We start from the raw sequence: 25,380 nt of genomic DNA, 5'->3' as shown, positions 1-25,380 counted from the left end.
ATTGAGAAGATTTCCGAGACTTTAATAATGATATTTTTCTTTCTCCAAGTTGCTAAGGAGAGCTTTAGATCAGTTAAACGACTTTCCATTTATGGGCGGGGTTCTTTAATATGATTGACAAGTCTGTGGACTATTGAGGCAACGCGCTGACGCCGCAGCCCTTGACGCATCTGGAACTTCAACCAATGGGCAAGTACGTCAATTGTACGCTCTTCTCTTTTTTCCCACACAATTCCGTTGTAAATAAACGAATGACAGAGACGCGGTTGACGGTGAAATTGCTACCAGAAAATTTCATCAATACAGAATACCATTACCGGACTGTGTATTAAGGTAATTAAGGCCTCTACTATAAAGCTATCGAAAACCTGCGAGTTCATGTAACGATTCTAGCCGTCGTTTTAATGTGCAAAGTAAATGAATGACAAAGCAATGAAAGATTAGCTGCTAGTAGTGATGCTAATGCTAACTGTTGACATTACCAAACTAACTCGGTTCTTAAGATCAAAATTTGGTGCATTATTTTCTTAAATGTCTTGCAAGGTAACAACGTCGCCACAAATAAGCAAATTGTTATCTAGTTATCAGTTTTTAATAAACGATTCTTAAATTAACGTTAAGTAACTGGTAGATGTTTAGCTGGTTTATAACCCCGGGAAGTATAAATTAGTATTCATTTACCAAAGTAAAAAACTAGTTGGTCTTCATCGTGGATATGAAAGTAATCTGCCATTCCTAATGGACATTTTCCGCCACAGACCGAAACATGAATATGTGTTTTTCTCATAAACTGCATGGTTTCTGTTCTATCACTTGGTAGGCTGCTGTGGTTACATTGATGTCATTCCTACCCGCCAGTGTGCTGTCAGTACTTGTAGTCAGGCTGTCGTGCACAGGCAGCTTGTGGCCAATGCCACAGGTTTCGACCTGCCCGGAGAAGTAAACTGTCAGCAGCAAGAGGAAAAAGCAAGTTGGTGTAAACAGACCTATCTTTTCTCCACCTGGCTGTTGGACTGAAAAGGGACTGACTTTGGATCATCCAACACTGAAAGCTAACATGTCAGAGTTAAATAAAGATGTGGTGGATTTGGTTTGGGGGAGACCCTCCAGTGGAGTGTCTGTCTCCATTTTCCGTAGATGGGCCCAAGGTATGATACTTTTTCTCAGTATGTTGATAAGTGTTTAAAGTAATTTTCCCCAAAAGGGGTATGAAGCAATAATCCACTGTATCCAGACTTTAAGACCAAAAGACAGCAAGCAGTGATTTTGTTTGAAATTCTAGCTGAAACAAAGTTAAAATGTAAAATACTGAAAATGAAAATGAAAGTATAAATAGTTACCTGCATGTTGCGGTTTACGCCCTGATTTTGGTCTGTGCCCTCAGGTCTTCAGCTGGATATCCATTTGTTTGTTTGTTTTGTTTTGTTTTTTGTTATTGACACAAAATCTTTTTGCTGTTTATCACAGGATTTGTTTTTAGTGAAAGTGAGCTCACAGCACTGGAGCAGTTTGAAGGAGGGCCCTGTGCTGTAATTGCACCTGTCCAGGTAAGATCGTATTCAGCCTTCTGACAGTTTGTCCTGCTCATTTATGATAAAATATCTTTATGCAATCATTTTGGTTAAAATTGAGATTATAATAAATGCAAACTGAACTAAATGTGCCACAACTGGTATGTGATAACAATAAGGTTTTCTGCTTTAAAGGAGATGTGTTATGCTCATTTCCAGCTCCATGCTTGTGGTCTTGATCTCAAAAATAGCTTTGTTTGACTTATAGTTTAAAATAATTGTATTTTATCTTACACTGGGCTCTAGTGTAGCTCTTCAGTTCATCCACATTCTATAAAACATTTTTTAGCCACTTTTACCCTCCCTTGAACACAATTTTCTGTTTCAGCTGCTCCTTATAAACAAAAGGTGTTATTTAACAGTAGGTAGGGCTACTCACAGCCAGACATGCGTGGCTCACTTTAGAGCACCTGAGCGTTTAGCTAAGAGGTATTATATGCACATATGCTGACCTCACATTTTGAAACATATTCCTTGTTTTATGTAAACATCCACCATTAAGGAAACGTATAATAGATCCCATCACGAGGAAAAAAAGTACACTGGATTTATAAAAGAAGACAAAGTGAGACAAACATTGTGAAAAATCTAATCTTGACCATCTTGTTTTGATCAAAAATTAAATTTGTATAACTGGCCACCCCATAAAAATGGTTACTTGTATAAAATGAAGTAAATATCAGTTTCTGTTAGTCTGTGATTGCTGATTGTGGACAAACAATGTCTAAGAGATAAAGCATATTGCACCATGCAATATTTCTTGCACATTTGGTTACAGAGTTTGTTTCTTTGCAGGCTTTCCTCCTAAAAAATGTCCTCTTTAACAGAGAAAGTTCCAACTGGAGACAAATGTCAGGTAATTTCTTAAAAAAAAACAAAAAACTCATTCATTGAATTGCCTGTGCTCTTAATTTTACATGGTCGGCATGTTTTTTTGTTTTTTGGGGGGTTTGTTTTGTTTTTTTAAAAAGCACGTTTTATGTTTGTGTATGTTAGAGGAGGAGCAGAAAATGGCACTTTGTTCGACGCTAAGCGAAATCCTGGAGTCTGTCTGCTCCAGCACCTCCACGGGGTTCTGCCTGGTGACCTGGGCCAAAGGACAGAGCCCACACACTAGCACACAAACGATCACACAGGCACAGTCGCAAACACAGGACATGCCAGAGCCAGCAAGCAGTCAGCCACCACAGGAACAGCAACCCAGTGAGTCCTACGTCTGTCACATTTCCATAAAAGATGTACGTTGAAAATGAAACTGCAGAAGTATTTTTACTGTTTAAATGAAGACTTGTCTTAATATTTAATTGTTAAATAGAAATTTTTAATGACTAATCACTTGATCCAGTATTTTAATGTGACATGCTCTAATACTATGGTTTCATTGTGCCTAGCTGCTTTGGCTGCTGAGGAGCTTGGCTTTGAGCAATTTCACAGTGTTCTCCAGTAAGTGACAGTAAATATTCTGTCCACATATAACAATTAGCTTCTTTAATACCCATAAAATCCTGATATTAAGTAATTACTGTTGGTATTCTGGAGGGATTTAGACTTTGTAAGTCATGGTGGGACAGTTGTCAATATGCATTACTGTACTAGAGAACAGCACATTTCAACTAGATTAATCTAAGCCTGCAAGAATTGGCTTTCACATCTGTGTTACCTTTTTCACTCACTCACTGCTCACAATTTGCTGATTCAGCATTTTCACTGATTGCCTAATAAAAAAGAACTACCTTTCTCACACACCGGCTGCCACACAAACACAAGCCAAATAAATGCAGTAGTGTGTTTGCCAGACAAATATTGAAATTTCATCAAATAGCGCACTGGCAGTTGAGACAGTAGTCAGCAAAAAGCAGTGCTGACTCACTGTGAGGAAGTGCACGCAAACCAAGACGAATAGCTTCACTACCAAGCTTTCCAAGGTTGAGCAAAAGAGGGAAGTGGCTCCAAACAAAAGATCAGATTATTCTTCACCCTCTCATTTATTTGATGCCTGCCCTGTTGTGAAAGGGCATCTGGGCATCACAAACTCAGTTAGTGCATTTGTCATATTGACACCTCCTGAAGCCCGGCACATTTGTCTTTTGAGTGTTTCATACATCATTCTAGTGTTTGTTTCCCTCCTGCAGCAAACGGACTGTCATGTCAGTGGCCGATCTCAGAGAGGAGGTGCTGTCTCTCTACCACACCTGGAGGGGGTGCTGTGGAGTCTTGCTTTTCCTTTATTCTGTCATCCTCACTAAGGTAAAGAAATGAAAGCACTAGACAGAGATGGTTAGAAAAATGCAATACTGAAATAATTATGATGTGAATGAAACCGCTGCTGAATTTAAGACCTTGATTTTTGCATTAAATCATCGTCATTCATCAATTTAACCAAAAATTAAATACATTAATTTCCTCTGGTTCCGTTTGTGCAGGGCATTGAAAATATAAGGAATGAGATCCAGGACACAATGGAGCCTCTCATAGATCCTGTACATGGCCATGGAAGGTAGTGAAGCAAATCTTCACCTGTTGTTTCCATATCCTTATATAGTAACATGACAATTGCTGCAAGCGGTAGATATTTTACATTTTATGTGGAACTGGGGTTTTTTTTGTTTTTTGTTATTTTTCAACTCTTGATGTGTCTTTTCCCATCTTTTGCAGTCAAAGCCTGGTGAACCTTCTTATAACTGGTCATGCTGTCTCTAATGTCTGGGATGGAGACAGGGAGTGCTCTGGAATGAGTAAGACTTCAATTAAGCATTGCACGGAGATGCTTAAAGACACCAAATCCCCACAAAAGAAACATCTACACATATGAGATTTGCAGAAGTCATTTGTGGTCTAAGATTTAAACTCTGGCCACCAGACTGTCATAACTCTTAAACCTCACAGCACTGCACAAAACTAAAAATTAATACCAGTTTGACATCATTGGGATTCTTATTTTTTTGTTGTTGTTTTTTTTCTCCCCATTCTTGTCTTGCAGAACTACAGGGAATTCATAAACAGGCATGTGTTGGTTTTCTCACACTGATGGAATCACTACGCTACTGCAAGGTACAGACACAGATACACTTACATTCTCACAAAGCTTGGGAAACTCTCTAAAATGTCACAAAACACACATCGTTTTCAAATCAAATGAAGCTTACATGTAGTTACAGGTAGTAGTTACATGTCATTTGACTACGTGAACATCAAATTTTGAAGCTGAGAAATTGTACTGGCTTTTGAAAAATATCCGCTCTGCAACAGATTGGACTGCAGGGGCGCTAAAGAGCCATGCTTTTGTAATGAGTCCAAATTGTGGTTTAGCGTTGTCTTAGTGAAGCAAGCGAGGTCTTTCTTGAAAATACGTTTTTATGTGGATAGCAAATGTAGCACTGATTCCTGCATATGTTGCTGAGAAATAATGATTATTTGCCCGATGTGCAAGGCCCTGTTTGTTTACAAAGCCCTTCATGGTCTGATTCATTCTTACGTGTCCAACGTCTTACATCCATACGCTGCTTCCAGGTCCCTCTGGTCAATCGATCGGATGCTTCTGACTGTCCTGCGCTCTAGATTTAAACTTGGGAGAGGTCATGCATTCACTGTGTTTCCCTCAAACTGTGGAACAGCATTCCTCTCACAGTCGAATCTGTTCCTTCATTGAGTGTTTTAAAACTAGAGTCGAAGCTTATTTGTAGTAATTGGCATTTGAGTCTATCTGATTTGCCCATTGTGTGTCCTGTGCTTCTATGTTTAGCACATTCTTATGTATTCCCTTTTTTAGTTTTATATATTCAGTTTTTTGTACAGCACTTTGTTCAACACGAGTTTGTTTTTAAATGTGCTTTACAAATGCATTTGAATTAAGCTGAGATGCCCTTACTTTATGCACCAATGCACACACATAATCCCATACCATCATAGATGCTGAATTTTGAATTCATGCTGATAACAAGCCAGACAGTCCATTTCATTTGTTCCTCAGAGACACAATGTCCAAGTTTTCCAAAAAGAATTTTAAATGTGGATATGTCAGGATGTTTGTTTTTCTCTGGTTGCATAGTTGAGTTTTAACTTGCATTTGTGGATACAGCCGCAAATTGTGTTTACCAGCAATAGTCTATGTCCATTTATAATAATAGTGATCTTTTTGCCCTAAAATGTTAGTTTTCTGGCTTGTCCTTTGTGTACAGATATGTTTCCAGATTCTCTGAAACTTTTGGCCGTAGTACGAACTGTAGATGATGAAATGCCCCAAGTCTTTGGTAGTTTATGTTTGGAAACACTCTTGAATTATTTAACATTATGACCATATGGTCTCTCAACAAATGATGATGCCTTCCACATCTTTACTTCTGAAAGACTCAGCATCTCTGGGGTGCTCTTTTTATATCCAGCCATCATCCTGACTGTTTCCAGTTAATCTAATCAGTTATAAAATTCTCCACAAAGTGATTGTCTAGTATTGCCCAACTTTTCCAGTCTTTTAAATCTGCTGTCCCAATTCTGTTTTTCAAAAACCACTACAGTTTTCTACAGTTTCAGCATTAAAGATGTTTTCAATTAGCTATGGAGTTGAAATGGATTCAAATCATTCAGTTTTTTCATTTACGTTTTACACAGCTTGCCAACTTTTTTCTGTAGGTAGGTTCACAAAGCATAATTTAAAAGTATAAACAAATTGTCCAGTGGTGGTCTTTTGTGAGCTTGCAGAGGATTTGTGTTTGTTCAAGAAAGCTTGAATGCAAATAAAGATGGACGCCCATTGTGTAAACTGAAAGGAGGACTACAAATACAAATAAAGACACAAACACTTGTTGTTAGTTGCAATTTTGACATTTCCAACTGTGAACCATAGACCAAGGTTTGTGCTCCCATGCGAAAATATGTTTGGAAGGAACAGTTATTTTTGGAACACGTGTACTGAAACGCTGATTTATTCAAAACGGATCACAACGAAAACGTATAAAAATGCTTGTACCACAAAATAATTCAGCTGGCTTGAAAAACAGGAATGCTCATTTATCAATATAAGCAAGCCAAAAATAGCTGACGTTGAGATATGAAGCCTGTGAACAGGTAAAGTAAGTAAGCAGCTGTAATAGGTTAATGGCAAGTAGATGGTTGCCAAAGTAACTAAAGAGCTCTTAAGATCGACCTTACAAAGCAGCTCATTTATATGCTTTTCATGGCGGTTTAAGTTATCATTATCATTTTACAGCATTTCATTATGCATATTATTGTCGAGGGTTTAGAGAAATAACATGCCGCTGTTATTTAAATATTAATGTTGAATGGAAAATCTGCATGTTACATTTCAAGCGATTACTGATTCATGATGAAATTTACTGAAATAGACACTCACAGGTTATGCATTCCTTTTCTCTGTGCGTGCGTGCGTGTGTGTGTGTGTGTCTGTGTGTTGCAGGTCGGGGCATTCCTCAAGTCTCCAAAGTTCCCTATTTGGATCCTTGGCAGTGAAACTCACCTCTCTGTATTTTTCACCAAGGCAAGTTCAATACACACATCCATTGGAGAGGTAGCATATAATTCACACACAGAGACATACAATGTGTAACATAAGCCAGTGTTCTCAGCAGGTTAGAAAAACCAGAATATGGAAGGTGCTTTAAAATAGTGCAGGTCAGATATCAATGTGGGGGAAAAACCAGAGGCAGAGAGGGAGGGGGGAGAAAAATGAGTACAGGAGATAGTCATATATGGCCGGTGCTCTTTCTTGGCTTTTCACCTAACAAGTTTGGGGGGGGAAAAATGCTCAGTTCCCAAAGAGGAACTTAACAAATACTGGCACACAGACATGGTCTTCATTCTCGCTCCTTCTCACTTCTCAAACACAAACACACAAAGTTTTAATTTATCAACCATCTGTGATCAACTAAACAATGTGTGGTTTATTTTAAAGTATTGCAAGCATGCAAACTGCTGAATTTGTGCTCCAGCAAGAGTCTGCACTTCTAACCACCTTCACTGTCAGGTTAAATCCATCAGTATGGATCACAGATTTTTCTCTTCTGGCACACGTTTTTTATACAGCGTTGTCACGAGAGCTATAAAGCCTCTGAAACAACAATCAGAAGTAGCTCCCAGTGCATGTACAATTTTTCCATTGCATTTCAGGAAATGTCAGTAAGTAAGTAAGCAAATGGAACACAACTGATTATTGGCAGTGGTTTGGTATGAGATTTTTACTGTGAGCCAAGATGCCAAAATAATCTGAATGACATTAAAAACAAGATACTGAGATAAAACTTTGCCCCAAACAGCACAAAGAATGTTGGTCTAAGTATTTTATCCAGTGTCTGTTTTGTTAGTACTTGGGAAATAATAGTTATTTTAATGCTAATAATCCCAGATGTAAATGCACGCCCACATACTCTTGTATCTCAAATAATTAGGATATTATGAAAATATATTTTTGGTAGTTTGGTTAAAAAATATAGACTTATATTCTATAAACAGTATATTCTACATTAATTGCATGTAAAACACTCTGATATCTCAAGTCCAGTATCCCAGATTATTAGAATATTTTAAGTTTGAGCAAATTGCCAATCAAGCAGTATAAAAGCTCGTCCAGTCTTCTCTCTCAGAGAAGCCTGGTTACTTCACAGCTGTTCAGATGGTGATTATCAACACCCTCCTAAGGACAGTAAGGCACAGAAGGTCATTGCTGAAAAGGCTGGCTGTTTTAAGAGTCACGTTTCAAAGCAAGCCGACTACACGGGAAAAGTATGGTAGGAAAAGGTGTACCCTAACCTTGTCAAGAAAAGTCCATTCAAGAACTGGAGTAAAGTGGAGCTGGTGAGAGCTCCACAAAGAGCTGACTGAGGTTGATCTCTTCAGGAAAGGAGCTGCAACTGTCACATTCCTAATATTAAACCGCTCAGACAGTATCAGAAGCGTCTTACCAGGTTTAAAAAGAAATAAAACTGGAAAAAACTGCACAGTGGTTCAAAGTTCTCTTTTTAGATGAAAGTACATTTTGCTTTTCATTTGAAAATCAAGGTCCTGGAGTCTGAAGGAACAGTGGCAAGGCACAGAACTCAAGATGTTTGAAGTCCAGTGTGAGGTGTCTGAAGTCTGTGATGTTTTTTTTTTTTTTTTTTTTGGGGGGGGGGGGGGGTGCTGCTATGTCGTCTGCTGATGTTAACCGTTGTTACTTATCTTTTTTTGTCAAATCCAAGTCAACACAGCCAACTGCCAGGAGATTTTAGAGCACTTTATGCTTCCATTGGCTGACAAATCTTATAGAGATGTCAATTTCCTTTTCCAGCAAGACTTAGCACCTGGCCACAGTCCCAAAACTACTACCATGCTGCTGACCATGTTATTATCGTCTGTGATTGGCCAGCCAAATCAGGTGACCTGAACCCAAATGAGAACCTATGGAACATTGTAAAGAGGAAGATTAGATGCACTAGTATATTACTGTAGCACTGTGTGAGATTCCTTTACAAGTTGAGGCGCTCTGGAGGTTTGTGTTCTGTAACAGACTATACTGATTCAGTCTTGATATACCAGAGGGGCTCTAATTGTGGCCAAACATGTTGTTGGAAATCTGAGGGGAGGAAAAAGAAATCTTTGGCTTTTGGGAGTATGAATGAATTATTGTCCCATTTTTACTTGTGTGCATTTGCATCCGAGTTATACACTCAAACAAGCCTTCTCCATTAGTGAACATGTAATTTAATATGCTGCTTTAGCTTGTGAATTAAAGCTGGAAGTTTCAGTTGTAGCAAATCGATTATCTCTGCTGTTGTGAAAATTGCACCAGAGGGGGGAAAAAATTCCCAAGTAATCATCTCCATCATAACGCTACCCTGCTAATATATCATTGATTAAAAGCTCAGTTACGGGAATAATCTCATGCCCGCTATGTGAGCGGATTGTATTTTGCCTCAGCTATGACCTAAAGTCGTCATGCGTGAACAGATGACTTACCAATTTCTACAATTCCCCCAGCACTAGTGACATATTCGCATATACACACACATTCCAGAGCACAGGAAACCTAATCCTGATTAGCATTAGTTGTGTGTGTGTGTGTGTGTGTGTGTGTGTGTGTGTGTTGCTTTAGGTGGATGGCTTCTTGAAGGAAATATGACTCCTGTGTTCTCATCTGGATGTATTTGTAGTTTTGGACACTGGAAACACACTTGAACACACTCATTCATGTATGCATACGTACTGAGGAACATAGGTTAGTTGTACACTATGCCAACAGTAATGAGCTCTACAACTTTGAGCTTCAGGTCAGGAAGGCAGATGTGGGGCCTCATTCAGTGTGACCTTGTCCTACTGTGAAGTGAATCTGTGTTTCGAGAATACTTTTCTGGGCTTTATGGTACAAAAATACACATGCCTGGTTATGTAGCTTTTAGCTCCGATATAGAACCATCGCCACAAAAACAGAAAACCTGATCCCCGCCTCTGATGTGTCAGTGGCTCCTTCTTTCTGTCACTGGGGACGGGTGTGTATTCCCCTGAGTGGTTGTCAGTGTGACTGTGGCTTTCAGGCCATCAGCTTAATGCCATTAGTGTTTTGTTTTTTTTATCTAATCTGCCTACACAAAGACCATCCTGCCAATTTTGATCTGTACCCACAATACCTCCCGCACTCTGTTCTCAGTTGTATTAATGTGTGTGTGCATGTGAAAGAGAGAGAGTCTGAGTGTGTATAATGGCATGTAATGGGATCTGTTTCTGGACGAGAGTTTTTTGAGACGCCAGAAAAAGGAGAGAACGGAAAGACAGAAAGCAAAGAAGTGGAGAGATGGGTGACAGATGAGACGTATCATATAGTATGTTTTTTAAAAAACAAAAAAAGATTCTTCCATCCTTCCTTTTCCTTCTTTCTTTGAAGTAGCTGAAGCTTGGTCTGTTGCCCAAGTGAAGGACTCCCCAGCGCACCTTAGCCAGCCTCTTCAGATTGTTGGTCCCTCATGGGAAGGAAAGAGGAGGAAAGGAAGTAGAAAGGAAGGATGCACTTTAAAGAGCAGTGTGGTGGTCACTCAGGAAAGGAGGTGGGGGTAGCCCCCCTGTGACATTTCTCATCGCTCTTTACTCTGCCCTCACTGAGTGATGAGGTTCACAGGCTGTATCTGCGCTTCTCCGGGGAGTTATGTGTGTGCATGTGTGTACAGTAGTTGTGCTCTGGGTCAGTGATTTACTAGGAGAGCGAGCAGCCGCTATGGCGCTCTGTGTCCCATAAGACTCCAGCTTCTGTCTGCAAAGACAGAGGATGTCTTTCAGGGACTGGTAAGGAGGAAGAAGCTGTGTGCAGGCACAGTTAGCTTTAATTCATTGGTATTTTACTGCTACTGGAATATGGCTAATATCTTCAACATAAAATATTCCAAACTTAAGGTGCATTTGCCATCCCTTTCAAAATATCTTGTCTGCAGCTCACAGTATTATTCAGTGTAATTTGTAACATAATATTTGAACTCGTGTGTTTGATGTAATAAAGTAAATTGCAAATCTCCCTGTTCATTACTCAATCAGCACATGTATGCAAAATGACATACATATTGCGTTCTTAAAGAAATAATATTTAAAACGACAACAGGAAAATAATCTGCGGGGCCTTTATGAAATTTGTTTGGTCATCCACGATTAATTTCTGGTCTCCATATGATCAGTGGGCGCGGGCCACACGCAAACACAAACCAACAAAGCGGTGTACATTAACAGTCATTAATAATCTGTGACAGGTCAGACCAAAGGTCTTTGTAGTAGGATAAAAGTCTATCTTTGTCACTGTATGTGTGCATTATTCTTCCTTGTCCCTCAGGTGCTGCTCTTTGTTATAAGACGCATCATTACGCTGTATAACTATTCTCTGGTGTCTCCTTTCTTTTCTGGTGAGACACGTTTTTGCCCATCCAAGACAGTTTCATAAATCACTGCTTAGCCTGCTTTGTCACACCTGAAACTGCACTCACTCATTATGTAGCAAGAGAGACACGGAGCTTCTGTTCTTCTCTGTACTCGTGATCACGCAGGCTAGTTAAGGTGAACTAAAGGGACACATACACTCTACATAACAAGCCCTCACTCACAGACTCTCTTCTCAGCCTGTCATGTAGTGAGTCTGTCGTTACCTGCTAGGAACAAGATGAGAGACACTGCCCAAGACCTCTGCTTTGTTGTTTTGAAACTGATCTCTACAGACGCACTCTATGGCCACTCAAAGCCTCTCAGCAACACAATAGCTCTTTGGATGGACCGGTGAGAAAGAGAGAGTAATTCTAGTAAAGGTCTATGTCTACCTGTCTTACCTGAAGTAGCTACATGCATGTGGAGATAAAGGCTGAAAGGTGGAAAGAAAATGGAACAATAGTTAAGGGAGGGAGGGGAGGAAATACTCCAAAACTGGAGTACCTATTTAACACAGAAAAAGGTAAGTGAAGGGGGGCGAGCTGGGCAGGGAGAAAGAATGAAAGGGGAAGAAGGAAGGGCATGAGACGTCAACCTAAGAGAGCCTCTCAGCCTGGTGAGCACAGTGCAGCATGAGAGCAGATGGATAGAGGTGACGTTGAAGACAGTCAGCAAACATTTCTTTAACATAACACAAATAATAAAGATCAGCCAAGCATTGTACTTTATCTAACATGCTGCAGTAAATCTTGGGCTGCTGTTCTTAAGCTAGGGAGGAAAAATAATGTTTTGGGGTTTTTTTAAACTGTGTTGGTAAAACACAAAATTAGATTGTTTATGGTTGATCTCATTAGATATGCACTCATTTCTCATACTCTTACGGCATTGGGTACGGAGGTGGCAATTGCAAAATCCAACAGTGCTGTAGGCATTACTTCCTAAAATTGGGTTGTGCTCATCAGATAACAATAGTACACAAAACACTCTTGCTTCATCCAGTTTAATGTTTGTTCTTGGGGGGTTTTCTTGCATCGGTTGCTGTATGTGTTTGCTTTCATGACTTTTTAAAAAGAATTTAGTATTTTCATCTGAAAAGAATAAGAACATCATCACCTGTTACATGAAATCGAAGGTTGCGAGTAAACCTAAATAATTAGTATTCGTCTATCATCTTAATAGCTACTGCACAAGTAGGTCTGTGATCTCAAATATTTTGTTGGCTAAAGTAAGGCTTCCTGTGTAACATGAGTTATTTACATAAAATGCGCATAATGACAAATTTTATTTCCTATCTGTAATTTTTTTTTTGTCTAATAATGCTCTTGATCTAATAAAAAGACATTTGTTGAAAAGGACGGTTGATTGAAAGACAAACGCACATTCCTGAATTCTTACTCGGATCCCCTTTCCGGTCTCTTAAAATCTTTTGGCAAGGACCGTAAATGTATTCCGGTTTTACTTGGAGCAAATGTTCTACATTACATTGTATATTTAAGTCCTTGTGATTGCATGACTGTTGTTCCTGCTTTGTTCCTTTAGAGAAGCTTGTTTTCGCTCTCTTGCTGAGGTCACGGGTTTGCACAGAAAAGGTTGCACTGCAGAGATCGGAATGTGTTCCTTCACAAGCAGCCTTTGCATCTCAGACCTGGCTTTGGTGCTGCAGTGTATCATTGCACTGGTTCTCTTCATTAGCACTGTACCAAATGAATTTCATCACAGGATGCAATTTATTTGTTGCACTGACACTACCTCTTGCATAGATGCTCACACATACACACTGACATGACCTGTTACTCAATTAGTTTGAGTGGAATGACATTGTGAGGCACACAACATGCGTGCACACACTTCCCTGCAGAGTTTGTTAGCTCCATGACATGTTTTCCAACTCAGCAGCGTCTTCCCCAGGCCTCTAATAAAACACAGATCAAAGATGGCCAAGCAGACCTATCATTGCACACACAGTCATGTAGGCTTTGCTGTCATTTTATGTGCCTGTGTGCCTGTGCATGATCTTGACACTCACATGAGTCATTGTCTTTATTAGTCCCTTTCTTGTGCTCATATTGGTGTGTGTCTGTGTGTAATGGTTGGCCATAATGATATGTTTTGTTTAGTGTGTTGATGACCACTTAGTAGTGTTTGTGTCTTCGTTGGAACGCAATCTGTAAATGTTAGATTATCAGGTGAACATGGCAAACTGACTCTCAGTTCACGAGGCTTATTCGACCTCTATATGTAGCCTTAAATTAATTAAGCCCCATGTCTTTCAAATGAGGATTATTTTCTCAGTTGGGGTAGAAGGCTTAATTACATTTTATCAAAACAGTTCATGTTTCATGATACGGACATTTGTTCAACTCCTTCTGAACTTTTTTTCAGCACTTTATTCCTCTGGGAATTGTTCAATCTTGGAAGTGAAGCATAGACGTATCTAACTAATGAAAAATCTTCTGTCAGATTTATGGAGCCTGTAATGTTAACACATCAGGCCTCTGCTGTACTCTGTCACAGAAAAGTGTGTGAGCGTACGTTTGCTGGTGTGACTGTTTTTCTTTGCATCTGAAGAGCCTGCAGCTGGGAGTCATCTCTTCTTGGATGTGTCCCCCTGACCCCCACACCCCCCCCAAAAAAGCCTCCTCTCTCCTTAAGTAAGCCCCGAATACAGTAATAAGTGGACCATGAAACCCAAGCAGCCTGTGTGGATCAGAGGCTCAAGCTTTAATAAAGGCTGGCTAAAGGAGATGTGGAGGGTTCATTTGCTCTCCCAAAACATTATGTGTTTGTCCAGTGATTCATTGTCATAAGTACAGTCTTGTAAGGAAGAACAGTGAGAACCCTCCGACTCTTGTCTTCACGTTTTGAACAAGTATTTCATCTTTACCTTCTCTTCTCTTAAAAATATTCCCTCCATCTCCTGTGAGCTTTTTTTTTTTCTTAAACTCTTTTTAGTGTTTACACATGAAAAATATTTATAGGGCACTTTAACATTTACCTTCGCTCTCCTTATCACTGATTGCTTTCAGTGTTGCTTATCAGACACTTTGGTTATTCAACTCTAAAACCTGTATAATCTTGACAAGATCTGACACCAAGTTTGAAAATATCAAATAATACCTAAATGCAAGATAAGATAAGTCAGGACGTTTCTTTTTTTTGGGGGGGGGGCTGTCCAACAAGATCTATCGCAGGCCTCTGGGGTTAAAGTGCTGTATTAAGGGTTTGGTATGTTTTAAACAAACTTGATTTTCAAACACATCATCCAACAGCGTCCAGAGGCAAAATTGTTTATACCTCCAAATGGGTAAAAACCTTGCGGTCATGTCCTCCTTGTGGGTCAAAATACTTTCCTGATTTTACTATTAGAACTCAGTTGTGTGCAAAAAAGGGGTCTAAACCTTTATCACCCCTGAAGATTTTAGTTCATGCTTTCATATTTTTAGTTTGGGGAAGTAAGACAAAATGTCAATTACAAAGTCAGAAAGTGGAATGGAGTGGGAGGAAGAATTTCAGAGTCTAACAGTCTGATAAGTTGTGGGTTTTTTGGTTTTATTTTTTTATTCCCAATTTCCTCAGTATAGAAAGAGTAATGAAGGCTTCGCATAATCACGCTGTACGAGGCATCAACCACTTATAGATGGATAAACACAACTCTTCGCATCTGCTGCGCCTGTCAGCGTTGCTCTCTCCAAACTTTACCAACATACAAACATTGCAGAGCTCGTCATAAATCACAAGCTAGATATTTAAGACTTGATTTCCTGACACTGTGTTTGGAGTGAAAACAAGCCATCTAACTTTATCAGCAAATCAGTTAATAACCCAATGAACTCTGGTGATTGCACAGGCCCCTTAGGTTCCACACATACATGCTTAATGTACCAACAGTGAATCACAAACCTACTGCTATGAGTGGTGCTCTGTATTGGCTGCATGTTTAGAATATAGAGTGGGTTTGGTGCATTAGTATTGCTGAACTTGGGCAGGACCAATTGAAATCTGCTCTTAGTAGAGATATAGATAAAGAGAAAGATAGCGATATATAGATGATCATCTAAAATGACAGAAATATGACCTAACTCTTCTCCTTCTCTCTCCTCACTCTGCATACAAATATTGGCTGTGTGTGGTCACTTTAGGGTTAAACCTCTTCACGTTCTAGTGCACACGTGTTTTTTACTTGCTCTTGTCTTTAATGTCTTGTCTCTTTGTCCCTACTGTCTCCAAATAGGAGATGTCACTGGTTGGTCCAGAGTCTCCATCAGAACAGGCAAGGAGGGTTTTCCAGTCATTTGATCCTGAAGGTAACGGAAAATCAAGTGTTTGTATTTGAGATGTAGTACTGATACCTCTGTTTAAGCTTTGACTGATACCAGTTTTAAATTAGTAGTCCTCACTACAGAAGGAGAAGAAGAGACTCTGCATGACTCTTCTATATGTAAGGCAGCATCAGGCTTTACTTAAGGAACAAGGCATTTTTTTTAAACTTTTCAATGTTTTTTAATGCCTAATTTATTTGCACTTATTTCATTTGAGAGCAGTTTGATAAAACACAAGAGACTTTCAACTATGTTTGCAATAGTTTCTTCCCCAGCTTCCTCTGCTCCCTGCTTCACCAAGTCTGTGAATGTGTCTATTTCACTATCCGCAGACCAGGCATGGGTGAAGTTTAAAAAGCTTTGCAGCAAAATTCTAAACTTGACCAAATAAAATAAATAATTAAAAAAAAAAAACTAAAATAACTGGAGGAGAGAAACCAAAAAGGATTTCACCATCAAAGACTACAGTGCAAAAAAAAAACACTAACAGAATTTGTTCTAGCAGTAAAAGTGAAATGCATCCAGGCTGCTCACCCTTTGTTGTTAGCTCTCTCCATGCTATGTAAGTTCTGTTTGCAAAATGTAAGAGTTTATGGGCGCACTGCTGCCGATGCCTGACATACTAAACTTAGAATAACACAGACTTGAATTTAAGAGGTCGGCTCCCTGCCCTGAACACCTGAACCAGCTCTTAGGCTGTTATCCAGTATTGATACAGTAATACACTAAGTATTAATTGGCTTGCCTCAGTTTGATTCATATACAGTCCACATGTTATTCACCTTCTGTCTGTCACCAGCTGTGCACAGGTTTTGATTGAGCACTTTACTTTATTTGCTTATTAATAAACCAGTTATATGTAACCTGGCACACGGATGTACTTTAGTTATTCCAAACTTTCACTAACACAGCTACACACACAAACTGAGAAAAAGACATCCTGGCCCAACTGTCTTTTCCTCCCTTCTCCCTGCTTGCAGATGCAGTCATAACCTCTTTTCTTTGTTGTTCTCATCACCATTATTTTCTTCTGCAAAGAGAACAAGGGTCCATGTCCCTCCTCTGATCTTCATTGTTGTTGTTTAGGTTAGTGAGATCAGCTCAGCTAACAGCTGAGTCAACCATCCTGCTTCTTCCCCCTCTCTTCCTCATCTTCTTAAACCTTTCTTGTCACTTCCAAGTCACTGTGTAAAAGGCCACAGGAAAGACACAGAGAGAGTGGGACAATGAGAGCCGAGGCAGCAGGTTGTCATGTCAGTAGAAATGAAAATCTTGTGTGTAATTTTCATTTACGCAGCCTCAGGATTATATTGTTAGATATTTATGTTCACTCAGAGAAGAGAAACGCTAAGCAATGAAACATTTAGTGTTAACATCTGCCGTGCAGTGTTTTTCCTTCTGCTTGAATACAAGAGAGTGAAGTGAGCACTAAAGAGATGTCAGGAGCCGTACACAGGACGTGAGCATGAACTATTTTATTATTAAAGTGTGCAGCTGGGAACTAGTTATAACACATATTTATGTTTTCCTATTTTCAAAGGAACTGTGCTGTTCTTCATTGCTGTAAGCTGCATTATTCACGATATGTGCCGAGGTCTTTCTGTATTTTGTATAGGGGTGGGTACTAAAACCTCTAAATTATATCCAGATATTTATGACAATCTAGGAAGACAAAAGTACTATCCGTGCTTGCAGGCGGCAGCATTTTTTATCCTCTTGGATTTTTTTTTTTTTTAATAATTAATAACTGTCATTGATGACACACTTTCTGATTTGAAGGTGCCAGCGCTATAGTGCAGTGGTGTTACAACAGCATAAATTATATATAAGCCCAAAAATAGCCTTGGTAGTATTTTACCTGGAAACTCTAAATGGAAAGTATATAATAACTGATTAACACTTAACAATAACAAAACTTTCCCGTGTAACACTTCAAGAGCTGTGCAAGGTGGTCACATAAAAATATTTTCTACCTGGGATATTGACTCCTGAATCTTGGATTGAGGGATTTTAACCAGCTGCTTAAAATGCTGCTTTTCCACTATCTGACCGCATCAGTAATTTCCATCCACCGTTTGCTCTTCCTGTCATATGGCGTGCAGCTAATGAGTGCTCCAGCAAAGCTCGGTGGAGTCATTTGTTTACATCTGGGTCTCGCATCACCAGCTGCTAGTGTCTCCTCTTTTGTAGCCTGGTTGTTCTCAACCGTGTTTTTTGCCTCAAATGGTGAAACGAGTGTCGTTTCTAGCTTTTGGCAGGAACACTTGTCGTGCATATTTTTCAAAGCATTGTGCTTTTGTTGGAGGTTGTTGAAGTAGCTCCCTTTTCAGGTGTTAAATTGTCATAGGATGTTGACACGTGGCTGGCTGCTGAAATTATATCTCCAAATTACATTTGTTTATATCACGTTTTTACGTTGACGATATGATATAGCGCAGCTTTAATGTGGTGTGATGTGATGTTTCCGCATGATTAAATCCTACCAGCTGACAACAAGCTTGCAGGCTCCAACAGCTTTTACAACAAATATGTAAACACAACCATCGTCTGCACTTTCCTTGTTCTTCATTTGTCTCTTCCTGTTGCACAGAATACCACTTTGCTTGTTGTCAAATCCGCTTCTGCTATCATCTGCCAGGACATTCTGCATGCCATATGGTCTTTTCTCCCAAACACTTGTTCAAACAAACACATGCGTGGGCTCCAGTAGTTGGATCCACAATCTTATAGGGATACGTATACACACATGAAAGAAGAATGCACTGTACAGATGAGTGCTGCGTAACAGGGCCATAAATCTGTCTGTGTCGCATGTACGGTCAGTACAGCCCCTTGTGTTGTGGAAAAATGGCGCCAGAAACATTCACACGCACGACAGTGATTCACAAGAACTACAAACCCAGTAACCCACTGCACTTTTTTTTTAAAAACATTTGTTTGCCATTGTCCCTGCTGTCTGCCCTCTCTGCTCACTGTCACACCATCAGCTGCCACTCTAAGAAAATATCTCTCCGTCTTGATAGAACGAGGTTGAGTTTTTGAGAGCGAACTAGCAGCACACTTGTCAGTTAGTGTTCTTTCGATCGCATTTGGGGTTTATGTGTATATCTAAACAAGAGACCGCACAGGCTCACATGCTGATGTTTAAATGGCATAAAACGGCCCGGCCAGACAGCAGTGGACAGAAACACATGTTAGTGTTTAAAGCTTCTCCTCTCAGGTAAAGCGATCATCACGCTTAAGGAATGTAGGTCAGAGAGAAAAGACAAGGTGTCTGTGTGAAATGTGTGTCAGATGAGTTCATTGCCCAGGGCCTGTGATGTAAATAGTTCTTATGCCACATGTGTGTAGGTGAAGGCTTTGCCTGGTTTTTAATTAAAGTTTGTATCTTATGTTTTGTCTAAAGTCAGCCAGTCTTTCTTTATGTCTCTTTCTCTCGCTCCCTCTCTGTAGATAATGGTTTCATCCCAGAGTCTCTGCTGGAGGATGTGATGAAAGCTCTTGACCTTGTCTCAGAGCCGGAATAGTAAGTGCTTGCATGTTCAAGGCTTTATGTTTGTGTGTGCATGCTTGTGTGTGTGTCCGTCTCCATGTGGCACCTGTAGAGCTTCTTAGATTCTACCTCCAAAGTCACTGGCAGGCCAGGTCAGCACCTCCTTGCTCATGTTTCACTACCAGGCTGCTATAAAGCAAGACCAGAGAGAGCCCACTATAAAGGCTGGGGAAGAAAGAGTCAGAAATTGAGGCTTACGGGGAGATCGTTAACTGCAGGAAGAAAGACTGAGAGATCGAGGAAACACTTTAAAGTGCCGCTTCAAACAGAAGCACGTTCTCCTCTGAGGAACAGTAAGCCTTAATGCTGTAGTCACTGGACTTGCCAAGTAACCGGACCAATAATCTGGTCTACAGACCCCCAGATGGCCGATACATCATAACAAAACACAGCAAACTGATGGGAGACTCCCAGTGCTAACAGGAGAGTCTCATTCCTTACCACACAACAAGATCTCACCGGGATTCCTATGTTAAAAATAGCATCTTGATTACATCAGTATTTAATAGCAGTATCGAGACTTTAGGAAGCAAACATCGTCACTGAGAGCAGTGAAAGTTTTTTGTTTCCATCTATCCTGTGACCTTTGACAGTCAGCAGCTCTAAGACTTTTGTTATGTTTGGCAAATTATTATTTCTTGAGATTTTAAACACATGGATACATTTCTATATAATTTCATTTTGATTCTATAAGTACTAATAGAAATGTACTTATAGACTGTTTTGGTGAACATGTGAATTCACTTTCTGTATGTCTGGAGATTAAGTAATCAGCTATGATGCATAATGGGAACCAAAAAGTGAGGTGAAATATTATTACAGGGTGAGAAGAATATAAACGAGTCTCCTTATTGCCATCTACAAGCACTTAGATGGCTATGTTGCACCTTTACTATGTTTTGAGCAAATCAAGCATATCCAGTGCAAGAAATCCACTGACGAACAATTCAAGTAGTCTACATTTTGATATTTAGGTATAATCTTAATCAAATATTACCAATCTTGCTAATCTACTGTCTTTGTGCAATTCCTAAACAAACAAACATCATCTGAGAAGAAATTACTGTGGCATACTCGGTGTGTGCAGATTAATCTCACGTCCAGTCAGTTTTTAAGTGATGTGAGTCATGCAGCATTTACTGATATAACCCACCAAAACAACTGACCCTGCTGAGCCCCATCAACACAGAACAACTTTTTCATAGTGGGATTTTTATTTCTTTTTATTGATTCCTCTTATCATGTTCTTCTTTCCTCCGTACAAAAGGTGCAGAAGGTCAGCTAGAAGCTGTTAGTATTTCTGAGGGTTGCTCAGTGACACTGAGTCTTACTCTGCGTGCTCCCCTGCTGCATGTACAGTTGGTAACAAATCGGCAGATGAAGAAATAATCGTTCTTTTCCCTCTGTGTCTGCGTATACTCCTCACTTTTCTCCTCACTGCCTTAAAAGGGCAATCTGATCAGATTTTTTTTCTATCACAGTGGAATAATAATAACACTGATCTAACACATAGGAATGTCTGGACAGAGGTATATTTAGTTGTACCACAGTATTCACGAAAATATGCACGCGCTTTCCCAAAACATGCATCATGAATCCACGCTGAGTGATGAGGTGATTGTAAATTTGGATCAGCTTTCATACACAAATCTTGTTTCCTTTGTGCTGATTGTTCCTTTCTCCTGAAACTTGTTTTTATCTGTTTTGTTGGGGTATTTTATTCTGGGGTTTTTTTTGGTCTGTTTTTGTCTGTAAATCTGTTTTCGTCTGCTCACTGTATGTTTACTCCCCCCTTTTTTTTTTCTTTTTTTTTTTAATCTCTTCTCCTTCTCAGTGTGACTCTGGTTAAGAGTAAGCTGGATCCAGAGAACTTGGGCATAATTCTTCTGGGCCCATTCCTGCTGGAGTTTTTCCCTGATCAGGTATGTGTGTGTGCATGTGTGTGTGTATGTGTGCATAAAGATGGAGGTCAACTACCACTTCTACAATACAGACCCTGCATGATAAATGCCTTCCATCCGTTATACAATCCATATCACAGTTAAAACATATGGAGGAGGACTTGTGCCCAAACACATATGGGTGACACTTAGGTCTGTTTTCAAAGAATATGTGGAGTGCTGCTTTAGCATTATGCCAATAACATTCCTGTGGTGTCTCATGTGAAATGCATGTGTGCCTGTGTGTGCTCACCATCATATGATGCTGCTTGCCGAGAAGTTTTAAGAAAGAGCGGTAAGATGCTTTTATGAGGCCGGGCGAGTGAGGAAGACGGGGAGGTGGGGGAGATAGAGGGGAACTGTGTTAAAGTGATCAGGGCTTTAGGGACTCGCCAGAAGAATGGCCCCGAGCCGCAAAAAAATTATACTACCATTAGCCAACTGGACACACACACACATGCAGACACACGTGGGATTGGGGCGAGGGTTAGAGTTTCATATATACCGTATAAACACGAGAAGCTGGACACGCTCTCAAAAAACACACCCAATTAGCTTTCTGCACCTTCAAGAAAAGTCATTGGAAGTGTTTTGGCTCGCTGTCATTGTTTTGATCATTTTTGTAGCGTAGGCTGTTTTGTGGTAATTTGGAGTTACGCACGCATTTCTGTTTAACGCCTGGGATTTAACATTAAGCTTCGGTTGCAGCCAGAGATGTGACTGTTTGACTTTTGCTTTTCAGCTGGCAAAGGTTCTGCCTCTGTGGGTCTCTGCCTCCATCTCAGTGAGAAAAGATTGCTCAGAGAGTCTTCAACAACACAGCATGTTTTTCACCCTGTTCACTCTGTCCCTGTTTTTCAGGATTCAGGAATCCCAGACTCATTTCCCGTCTACCACTACAATGGTCTTAAACAGTCAAACCACAAAGAGAGGGTAAGACACTCAGGGTTTTCACGGTAACTAATGGCACTGGTTCCCTTTTCATATTCTCTGTCTCTCTCCCAATTACCTCCGCTCCTTTTCCCGTCATCATTCATATATACATGCGCACACATACACACAGCTGGTGGCAGCCGGCCACTCCAAAATAAACAGTAGCTGTTGCGAGCCTAATAGTCTGTCCGTCCATCCAAAAAAAACCCTGGCTTAGCCTCGCGTTTCTCCGAGCCATTTCAACATGAAGGCCACCGTCAGCAGGCTTTCTGTGATAAATGGTCAAACACAGGCTTGTTAAGCAGGATTAGTTTGATGGATGATTATCAGCAGATGTCATTGGTGGCTTTGCACAAACCTGGCAGTCAAAAATATCAGTTTCTTCATCTGTCACGTTTCCTGGTGTGTAAAATTGCTCATTTTTTCCCATACCGCTACCTGAAATTGTAGGAATGGCACCATGTGTGCCCACACAAAAGTGCACACCTACTCACATAAGAGGCAGGTTGTGATGGCATTTCCATTCCTATAGCTCCAAATGGGAATAACAGGCCTGCTGACTGTGTGCCTGTGTCTCTGTGTAAGACTGCTGTGTACTCGCGTCCCTTCTGCTGACACCCTCAGAGGAACAGTCAGAATTGAAGTACACTGATTTGCATTTAGGGCGGTTAGCACCATCGTCTCACAACAAGAACGTCTTTGGTTCAAATCCCAACAGGGGCCTTTTCTGTGTAGAGATTGCATATTTTCCATGTCTGTATGGGCTCTCTCCAAGTACTTTGGCTTCTTCCCGCAGCCCAAAGACATGCATGAGGTTAGGTTAATTGGTCATTCAAGAGATGTTTGGGGGGGGGGATATTTGCTGTGTATTAACCTGCATTTATGTGCGCTCTCAGGTCGAGTACGTGGAGGGGACTGCTTTGGTGCTTGGTTTTGAGGACCCCATGGTGCGGACAGATGACACTCCAGTGAAGCGCTGCCTACAGACCAAGTGGCCCTACATCGAGCTTTTGTGGACTACCGATCGCTCTCCATCGTTAAACTAGCACTGACACAGCAAGCAGCGTGGTCCTCTGTATGCAGATGGACCACTACTGTGTCGCAGCACGCCTCTCTGCACAATGACCCCGAAAAGGTCGGCAGGCTACAAAACTGAAACACATGCAACACAGATGAATGAGAACAAGGAAAACAAAAAAAGACACAAATGCACCCAAGCGATACATGTTCATGGACTAAACATTAAAGCCAGAGATCCATTCTGTCATTCTCACATTCCACACGAACTCACCTCTACACTTCATGCTATTGTCTGTACACCAGTGCTTGTAACTGACACTGAAGATGTTTATGATGTGATTATTTAAAACAAAAAGAGTGACTGTTTATTTTTACAGGTCTGCTCTGTGCCGACACATCTGCTACAGCTTGGTAGTAGACCGTTAGCATACTAGTTTGATTCGACTGGAGCATGTCATCAAATCAAATGCTGAATCGCATGTAGAGCCAGTCGACTGTGAAACACTACTGTTAACCCAGCTATAGGACTGTTCAAGGGAAAACCTACCAAAGCCTTCCACATAAGAGAACACAGAGACGGACTGCTTAGAGTTTACAGCGTAAAAGGGACCAACCCGGACGCAGAGATATGACAGGAGGTTTTCAGTGTTTTAACCAAGACGGAGCTGGTTTAGGTGCTCTGTGTGAGTGCTTCATGCACTACACTTGGATGTTGGACATGTGCTCATGTATTTATTACCAACACTCAAAAATTGTGAAATAAACACCTTTTTTTTGTTGATATGCTGTGTGGTTTGGTAACTTAAAATCCTAGAAATTCCCTTCTTAAGTATCCTGTCATGACCAAACATGGGACAACATAAGATGTCAGATGTCCCAGCTCGGTCAGGACCTTCACCACTAAATCACACGCACAAACTAATGTTTTGTGCTCCCCAGAGACTCTAAATCTGCAAGACACTGATGGTCACTTAAGTACCTTCCTATAAACAGGAGATCCTCCTAAGAGAAAAAATGCATGTTTCTGTTTGCTCAAAATTGTCCCAGTGGAACGAGACAGTCTGTACTCTGTCTTGTATGTCCTCACGCTTTGGTCCCTCATAATTCAAAACAAGTGGTGAATGTTTGCAGAGTGAGAATTTACACCATTTTAGCTACTTAGTCTCGATTCGGGGTTATGACAGCAGCATTTGTAGCTCAGCACACATGTATTTGTGTGTTTATATGTGGATGCAGAAGACGCTCGTTCCTCTCTCCGTCTATGCACAGGAGATGTGTAATATTACCTGGGCGTGTCTCTAATGGAGAAGGGATGTGGCTATAATCCGACATAACGCTCATTTTAAAAGTCTTATGGTGAGGTTTTACAGAGAGAAGAGAAATGAAGTCAAAGTGTTTAAAACATAAACCACCACTGTTCTCGTGCAGTCATCAATCCACAGTGACCTGCAGTAAATCTCTGATCAGGACACACTGGCAGATTGACAGGAAGTAACATGAACATTATGCGAAGTAATGGTTCCACGTTTGGAAATAGGATGTCTGTGATCATTTTATTGGAGGCAAGGCAGTGGACAAAATGATTACGGATGGAAATGTGCACACCGGATACCCAAACTGAACTCTAAACCTGGAGAATGATGGCGTTACACAGACTGCAAAAAGCGCAGGACGTCTGGTGCCTCTTCACTCCATCATCCTTCTCGCCATGTCGTCCTGCGAGCGAAACTAAAAGAAACACATCTGTGCCTGCTTCTGTCTTCTCATGTTTTCAATTCTTTATTTCCTCTGTTCGTCTTAGATTTACTTTGAAACAGCTGAGAAAGAACAGAGACATTCCCTAAACCCATTTTCATTTTCTCTCTGTCACACACGGGCAGACACACAAACCTTTCACTTCTGTACAAAAGAGGAAAGGGGGGGGGGGGGGGTGAGAGATGTGCAGACAAAGTCGAACAAGTCTGTGATAATAAAGTAAAATGAAGCAGAGGACACAGGTACACAGGCAGGGTTTGTACAGGTGTGGAAGTTTTCTTTTTATCTGTTAGGTGACGGTTAACACACCTTCTCACCTTTGCGGGGGGGATGAGAAAAAACGCTTCACTTTTGCGCTTCTTCACTGTCTTTTTACAACCCTGCGAGCCTGCCAGGGGAACTTA

At 40.5% G+C, this 25,380-nt stretch overlaps 1 protein-coding gene across 1 annotated transcript; it reads left to right on the top strand.

Annotated features, from left to right (window-relative positions):
- Positions 1-227: 227 nt before the first annotated feature.
- Positions 228-24,002, top strand: mindy3 (MINDY lysine 48 deubiquitinase 3). Its single transcript, XM_063487767.1, has 16 exons — positions 228-333; positions 821-1,148; positions 1,468-1,547; positions 2,367-2,427; positions 2,568-2,774; positions 2,963-3,014; positions 3,704-3,818; positions 3,995-4,068; positions 4,227-4,306; positions 4,552-4,622; positions 6,985-7,065; positions 15,688-15,760; positions 19,229-19,301; positions 21,163-21,250; positions 22,130-22,201; positions 23,098-24,002. The coding sequence occupies exons 2-16, from the start codon at positions 1,058-1,060 to the stop codon at positions 23,245-23,247; spliced, it is 1,368 nt and encodes a 455-aa protein (XP_063343837.1). The 5' UTR covers positions 228-333; positions 821-1,057; the 3' UTR covers positions 23,248-24,002.
- Positions 24,003-25,380: the final 1,378 nt, after the last annotated feature.

This window comes from Pelmatolapia mariae, linkage group LG10_11, assembly GCF_036321145.2.
Source record: "Pelmatolapia mariae isolate MD_Pm_ZW linkage group LG10_11, Pm_UMD_F_2, whole genome shotgun sequence".
NCBI classification, from domain to species: domain Eukaryota; kingdom Metazoa; phylum Chordata; class Actinopteri; order Cichliformes; family Cichlidae; genus Pelmatolapia; species Pelmatolapia mariae.
This window is presented reverse-complemented; position numbering and strand designations above follow the sequence as displayed.

Excerpts from the sequence above, each read along its gene's own strand:
- mindy3 (XM_063487767.1), top strand. The coding sequence starts at position 1,058 with ATGTCAGAGTTAAATAAAGATGTGGTGGATTTGGTTTGGGGGAGACCC. Across the intron at positions 2,775-2,962 it reads ACCACAGGAACAGCAACCCA|CTGCTTTGGCTGCTGAGGAG; the intron begins GTGAGTCCTACG and ends CATTGTGCCTAG. Across the intron at positions 22,202-23,097 it reads AGTCAAACCACAAAGAGAGG|GTCGAGTACGTGGAGGGGAC; the intron begins GTAAGACACTCA and ends GTGCGCTCTCAG.